This window comes from Diospyros lotus, chromosome 6 (assembly GCF_014633365.1).
Source record: "Diospyros lotus cultivar Yz01 chromosome 6, ASM1463336v1, whole genome shotgun sequence".
Taxonomy (NCBI): Eukaryota; Viridiplantae; Streptophyta; class Magnoliopsida; order Ericales; family Ebenaceae; genus Diospyros; species Diospyros lotus.
Genome location: NC_068343.1, coordinates 23593371 through 23601867, shown reverse-complemented (window position 1 = coordinate 23601867; position 8497 = coordinate 23593371). Strand labels below are relative to the sequence as shown.

Here is an 8497-nt window from a genome sequence, read left to right as displayed (position 1 = left end):
AACAATTAGTATTTTGCAATCTATAAAAATTAAAATTAAAATGTAAATCAGATAGTGTTATTGATATCAAATTATAATTATATAAAAAAATAAATATTATATTATCATACACCAAAAGAGTAAATTAAAACTTTACACGTCTATATATATATATATATATATATACAAACACACACATATATATACACATACAAACACACATGGCTTCTCGAGCCCCCGATCGACTATTGTTAAGGGCCCTTAGAGCTCTCGACCAGCCAAACAAATAAAATGTATCTTTGATATATTTTATATATTTTTAAAAATACTTCTCCATGGTGAGAACAAGTGATATGAGAATATTGTATAATTGAAAAAGAAGATATAAAGGAAATATATGTGATACATTTTATACATTTTCAAAAATCCTTCTCCATGGTGAGAATCAGAGATATGAGAATACTATATAACTAAAAGAAAAGATATAAAGTTGAGATGGTATAAAGGGAAGATATTTATGCTTACTATATATACAGGAGGTACAAATTTTTGATAAAATTCACTAAACAGTTACCAATTAAGATTCACTAGTATATTTTTTTGTTGTTACACAAAGTCATTAATAAGGGGTTTTTTCTATCACCGGCAAGTTCTTTATGTAAGGATTAAGAGTCGTAGTAGGGTTCTAGTCAATCAATCAAGGTAAAAGCACAAATACATGTAAGAAAATAATCAAATCGGTCACAATTCAAGGTAACGACCATTGCAATATAAACTCATAGATGGTATAAAATGGACCATGAATTTCAATAGACAAATAAGATTGTATGATATCATAACCAGAAATTGGTAATTTGTTCAAAGATAATGTATCTAAAGAAAAACTCACCCATTAAAGTCCCTCATTTCACGGTAGGTTTTCAAGTTGATACACACATTTCTCAACTTCTTGTGCACCTATATTGTTAATAGTAAAACACAATTTATTAAGAATACAGAATAAAAACATCAATTTATTAAGAATTTGAAACTACTCTGACCTTGCAAGGTCTACTATTAATATTCACCATGGAATAAAAACGTTAATTTTTTAAATAAAAAATACTATTAAACAATTGATCAAATCATAAAAAAAGAGAGATAAATATATACAAACAATGCAGAAAAATCACAAACCATAAATATCCCTCAATCAATATAATAAATCACAAACCCCAAGCTAGTCCACGAGCGGTCGAGGAACCCAGGCATAATATGTATATATCACACACAACACATGTATATACACACCCATTTTAACAAACACACACATATACATAATATCTACATACATAATATATACACGCACATACATATATATACATACATGCAGTTAGCATAAAAACACACACACACACACGTCACACACATATACATGTGTATACATAGCCATATTCACATACACACATCCATTTTTACCGTCACACAACACACTAAATGACTACAACACACACATAAAATGACTACAAAATACATATAAAATGACTATAGTACACACAAAATGACTATAAATACACACATACATACACACGCACACACAAAATACATAAATACACACAAAATGCAGTTACACGCACACACATTAAATGACTACAGAATGTATATACACACATATACATACACAAGCGTGCACACACACACAAAATACATATAAAATGACTATAACACACACAAAATGACTTCAAAATACACATATATACATACACACATACACACAAAATACATAAATACACATAAAATGTAGTTACATGCACACACACTAAATGACTATAGAATGTACATACACATATATACATACGCACGAACACATATACACATATACACATACACATGCACACACACACAAAATACATATAAAATGATTACAACACACACAAAATGACTATAGAATGTACATACACACACATATACATACGCACGGACACATATACACATATACACATACACATGCACACACACACAAAATACATATAAAATGATTACAACACACACAAAATGACTACAAAATACACACACATACATACATACATACATACATACATACACACACAAAATGCAGAATGTACACACACACACACACAAACATACATACACACACATACACACACACAAAATACAGGCAGAGGCAATAGAGCTGGAGGCGTACAGGCAGCGAAGAGGCAGCGATGGAGAGATTCAGGCGGGCTAGTCGCGATGGAGAGCTTCCTGTGATGGAGGCAGGCCGTGCGAGGATGGGGGGAAAGAGGGAGGGGCGACAACGGGTGGTAGGGCGACATGGGGGCTGGCTACGGCGTAGGAGGGAGAGAGAGAGGTAGTGAGTGATGGAGGTGGGTGGGTGGGAGAAAGAGAGAGAGGGAGAGTGGGACAGAAAGAGAGAGACAATGAGTAAGAGAGAGCCGCAGAGGGAGAGAGAGAAAGACAAGGGGGAAGTGACTAGGTGGGAAAAAAATTAATTTGAGCCATTCATCTGAAACATTGAATCTCAATTATTGAAATGTAGACATTTTTAAAAACCCTTGTGCTTTATTATATAGATATAATTATTTATTCATGTTTAAAGAATGAAAATGTCTTGTGATGTTGATGTTACTACACAAGTTTATCTATCCATAGCTTTTTTGGGTGTGTCTAACCTTGTTAGACCTAATCTAACATAACGTCGTGTCAAGAAAAAGAAACTTGAGCTAGTGATAAACCATTTGTCTCAACTCAACTCAACTTGTTAATAAAAGAACTTTAGATAAAAGGTAAACAAGCAAGTTCATGAATATTATCAATGGGGTGAGCTTGAATACGAAAGAATATTAAGCTTGAATCCCATTTATAAAGCTCAAATCATGAACATGTCAAGTTTGAACAGATTTGTAAATAAACAAGCTAAACGTAAACAAAGCCAAGTTTGGCTCAACTTAACTCAACTTGTTTATACTCTTTATATTGGGAGTGTGATAATTGTGATTCAAAATTCAAATTTATTTGTGATTAAGACTTTTAATTTGACCTTGATTAAGATTTCAATTTTAACTGTGATTGGAATACATCCAATTGGAGATTTATCTTCGTGGCTATCTTCTGATTAGAATATAATTTTTTGTATACATCTACAGATAAGTGTTAAATCTATAAATATGTTCCTAATATCTTGAAATTATTGTAACAATATCATCATAGTGATATTTTATTCTTTTTGTCTGTGGTTTTTCTTGATTTGAACTTTTCACCTAAATCTGTTGTGTTTGTTTGTATGTTTAATAGTTTGATTGTGGTTTGTATTCGAACCTAAATCCTTACAAATTGTTATCAAACCAGTTGGATCAAACTATCAGCTTTTGCCAAATCTCAGCCATTGGATCTATAGTTCTTCATAATCTTTATCAGCTAGGGTTTCTAGCTGTCGCCGTCAATCACTTTGTCACTAGTTGTCGTCAACTGCCATCAACCTCTTTCCAGTTGCCATTGATCGCAAGTAGTCATTCGATCACTTGTGATGCGTTTTCTCTGGCTGTTTGTTCATTTTCCCTGTTGATGACCCCTTTGCCTTTGATCGACGAGGGATCCCCCCTATAATCAATCTACCATTGCCGACATCTTCACAACCGTTGCCACATTTATCTTCTCTGACAGTCATATTCCATCCATTGACTCTATCCTTTTGTGTACGTCGTTTGACCATTCATCTTCCCCATCGATGACCCCCTCATTGCCTTCAACCATAGTCGCTATTGAACCTCCACCTTTATAGTCTAATCGCTTGTGCCCTTTACTAATGCAACCATCGTCAATGGCTCTTGAACCTCTGCCATCGTTGTTGTTTGCCTCTTGCCAAAATCTTCTCGGATCTAATCCTATATTCACTAAGATCCATTCAACCCATTTTAGATTTGTTCAACCTAAATTTGACCCATTCAAGACCAAATCTGACCTACTAGATCTGTCAAGCCTAGATTCGATTGATCTAGATCTATTTCCCCTGGATTTGTTGCCCAGATTTGCTATCCTAGTCTAGTTTTTGTTGAGCTTTTTATTTATTGGCTTTTGACACTGTTTAGAGTTGTTTGATAGGATTATGCTACACGAACGGAAACTTGGACAAAAACTTGGACAACTCTCATGCAATTACCATATTAACCCTCAAATAAAATTACCAACTTACCCATGATCTGTTTCACCCTCTCATCACCTTTCTTTCACAGAGATGCTAACTCTGACTTTCACTCTCACACACTCTCTCCCTCTCTCTCTCTCTCTCTCTCTCTTCTCAAACCTCCTAGATTGGAAACCCGCTTCTGCTAACCATTTGTATCACTCTCCCACCTCTGCAATGGGAAGACCCTCTTTCTGGCCTCTCACTCTTGACGAGGAAACCCACTTCACCCTTAACAAAGATCGGCCACCGCCGTCGTCTGTCGGAGGTCATCCTAATCGCCTCATCCAAGTCGGCCACCGTCAGATCTACCAGATCTGCCCTCCATCGGTGGTTCATCGCCGGATAGGCAACCTACATTCTCACCCATTGATACTTCGCCGATCTCTCACAGCAACAACAAGTCCCCATCTGACTACAGTTCCTAATCTCTTCACTGGTATGTGTTTTGTTATGTACGAATGTAATGGATTTTAGTCATTTTAAGTCTGATTTAAAATCTTAAATCTCACTTTATGCATCTAATTGCTTTCTTTTTTTATTCTGTACTTATCTGTTCTTGTATAATGAAGCGTCGTTTTCTTGTAATGGATGGTTTTGGAGAACAAATTGGCCTTAAAAAGTATCGACATGGCTAACTACATTGTCCAAACATGAAAACAAACCTTTATAGGTATTCCAATATTCTGAGATGGACACCAATTTGGCTTCTAGTGCATGGTCAAGTTCAAAATAGTTTCTCCAGCATCATAGGAATTTAGGAAATTAGTATTTAATGGAAAGAAATAATGTTGCAATTGCTAATGAAATCACTCTAGTGAAACCATTATCTTATGAAAGCAAAATTTGTTGAAAAGCCAATCCCATTGAAGGAAAGAGTTAAGCACTCACTATTATGGCCAAATAAAGTGAAGCTTAAGCTACTTTAAATCTTATCAAGTCTTCATATAAGTTTATGGTATGCCTGAGACTAAAAACATAAGAAGGAGAGAAAACTAAAACAGAAAAATAAAACAAATATAAATGAAAACTTATAGAAATATTACACACACACACACATGCGCATGCAGAAGAAAGGAGAATAGAATAATTTAAGTAATCAATAGTTTCCAAAGATGAATACAACGTTAAACATAGGTGCTAGCATAAAAAGAAAAATATATCATTAGATTTTGTTACCATTTCCAATTATCAGTTTTCCCCGCAAAATTTTAAAAAACAAAAATAAACAGCATTTCGTATGTTTGTTTAAAAAAATAGTTCTAATTTTTTTTGAAAAAATACAAATACTAGAAAGGTATTTCCAAGTTGCACATAGTTCACGGGTTTCTTTACTTGTTAATCTCACAGGCAAGTGCTTGAATTTGGGCCTTGTTCATATTTGTTTTTGGTGATGTGATTTTTGTTTGTCATAGTAGATATTTGTGGACATAATTAGAGCATTACATCAGTACATGATGGGTGTAAGGTTCAGCTATAGGGTTGATGCATGAGCGATGTTAATGGCCAAATTTTGTGTTCAATTGCTATTATTTTTAGATTTTATTACTGACAAGGAATTATATTTTAGAAAATGAAGGAAACCAACAATGAGTGACATAGGTATGTTTGATTTTCTTTTTCAAATTTGGCATATATTTCTCACACTACAACTATATAAAACAAGCTTGCTAAAGGAATATATGTGGATAATGCAAATTATAAATCTAACATTATATTATCATATTATTGTTCCTTGTTTTGATTCAGAAAATCATACTGTGCTTGCGGAATCATTTGAAGATAATAAGAGAACTTTGGTTTATAATAAGTAAATTATTGAAGATAATGAGTGTCCTGCATTAAACAACGAAATGCCAGAAGAAGACAATGAGCTTATCCCTAAGGTTGGAATGAAGTTCAATGACGAGAAGGAAGTTTTTGAATTTTATAAAAGATATGCTTACCATGTGGGTTTTCCTGTTAAAAGAAGGAGTTCGAAGAAGGGAGATGATGGGTTGGTAAGATATGTGGGATATGCATGTTGTCGAGAAGGCAAAAGAAATATTAAAGGTAGTACCTCCCTGAACCCTCAACCAACAATGTAATTAGGGTGTAAAGCTAGAATGACAGCATGTTCAGATGTTTTAGGGACATAGTGAATAAACATGGTTCATCTTGAGCATAACCATAAAACAAGTCCAACCAAGTCTAGGTTATATCGACGCAACAGGCAATTAAGCGAACATGTGAAGCGGCAACTTGAAGTGAATGACATAGCTGGAATTCCATTACACAAAAGTTTTAACTCAGCTGTTGTTGAAGCTGGTGGATATGAGAACCTGACATTTGTGGAAAAGGATTGCAGGAATTACATTGATCAGGTGAGGAGGTTAAGACTTGGAGAAGGAGATGCTGTTGCTATTCAAGCTTATTTTTCAAAGATGCAAGCGTTTTGTCCGGGTTTTTACTTTAGTGTGGATTTGGATGAAGAGTACCTATTGAAGAATGTCTTTTGGGCTGATAATAGGTGTAGACAAGCATTCAAGGAATTCGACGATGTTGTCACATTTGACACCACATACCTGACAAATAGATATGACATGTCCTTTGCTCCATTTGTTGGTGTAAATCACCACGGCTAGTCAACACTGCTTGGATGTGGTATAATTTCCAATGAGGACACCAAGACTTTCGTGTGGCTCTTTAGGACATGGCTTGAGTGTATGAAGGGTCAGGCCCCTGCAGGAATAATCACTAATCAAGATAGGGCCATGCAAAATTCTATTGAGATGGTCTTCCCTAACACAAAGCATAGATAGTGCTTGTGGCATATATTAAAGAAGTTACCTGAAAAATTTGGGAACCATGGTTGCAAGGCTTATATTCTTTCAGCTGTACATGACGCGATGTATGAATCACAGTGTCCTGGAGAATTCGAGCAAGCCTGGAATTCAATGATTGAGCAATATGCATTGCATGACAACGATTGGTTGTATGGGCTTTACAAAGAAAGAGACCGATGGGTCCCATGTTTCTTGAAAATTAGGTTTTGGGCAAGGATGTCAACAACGTAGCGAAGTAAGGGTATGAATGCATTCTTCGATGGATATGTACACTCAAAAACCTCGTTGAAGCAATTTGTTGAACAATATGAGTGGGCAATGAGGTGTAAGGTAGAAAAGGAGTTTCAGGCTGACGTTAAGTCATTTTTTCAAATGATCCCATGTGTATCGAAGTATCCCATGGAGAAACAATTTCAGGAAGTCTACACAATGGCAAAATTCAAGGAGTTTCAAGAAGAGTTCACTGGGACGATGTATTGCACTATTGTGTCTGCCGAAGAGGGATCGTTGGGTACGAGGTATGAGGTACGAGAGGATATTATATTTGACAATAGAGTAAAGGAAAAAAAAATATTCAATTGTTTTTGAGAAAGAGAAATGTGATATTATTTGCAGCTGTCACATGTTTGAGTTTAAGGGAATAATTTGTAGACATGTTGTGACAACATTGATCCACAATGGTGTCAGATCAATTCCTGAGAGGTATATCTTAGGACGATGGAGGAGAGATGTCAGTAGATCCTACATGAGGGTTAAAATCAATTATAATGGTTGGATTAGTACACCTAGCCAGTGAAGATACGATGAGTTGTGCAGTCAGTTTTCCAAGGCAGCTGACTTGGTAGCAAACAACGAAGAACGAACTCGGGCAACCATGGAGTGGATCCAGTCTCAATTGAATACATTGAGCATATCCTATGCGAAGCCAAGCTGTGATAGTAATATCTATGTTGAACACAGTGTGCAAGAACAAATCCCTAATTATGGAGAGACATCAATAGCTTTAAGCGGGCAAATAATGGATTCGAGATGCTCCCAGACAAAGGGAGCCCCTAGGAAGCTTCGCAATAAAGGGCCATTGGAAACAAGTACTAAGAAAGCGAAGGTATATTTTGTTATATTTTTTACTTGCCTCAAATTGATGACGTGCTCGATTGTAATGGTTATTAATTTCATTTAATGGCTAGGTGGGATCCTCGAAATCAAGTAAAGGCAAGGCCCCTAGGCAAAACATTGTTCAAGATGCTCAAGCATTCAATCAAACTTTTCTACAAGATGCACAATATCATGCGCTCCCACCAATCTCCTACACACAACATATGTTGGTAAGTAGTAGGATAAGATTAGGCTAATAATATAACTTAGATTTGATGATTTTTCGCAATGTCTTTTTGGTTATATCCTATGCTTTGCATTCATATTTTTTTTCATCTAATCAATATTAAAGCAGACTACAATGCCTCAAACTTGGAATGTTGCTCACAGAATGACTATGGTTCCAACATTTGGC

The 8497-nt window shown here is 35.4% G+C and overlaps 1 protein-coding gene across 1 annotated transcript; it reads left to right on the top strand.

The window, feature by feature from the left end:
* Window positions 1-6309: 6309 nt before the first annotated feature.
* Window positions 6310-6786, top strand: LOC127804406 (protein FAR1-RELATED SEQUENCE 5-like). The gene has a single exon (XM_052341265.1). It carries the CDS (start codon window positions 6310-6312, stop codon window positions 6784-6786), a length of 477 nt encoding a protein of 158 aa, XP_052197225.1.
* The last annotated feature ends 1711 nt before the right edge of the window (window positions 6787-8497 follow it).

Excerpts from the sequence above, each read along its gene's own strand:
- LOC127804406 (XM_052341265.1), top strand. The coding sequence starts at position 6,310 with ATGGTTCATCTTGAGCATAACCATAAAACAAGTCCAACCAAGTCTAGG.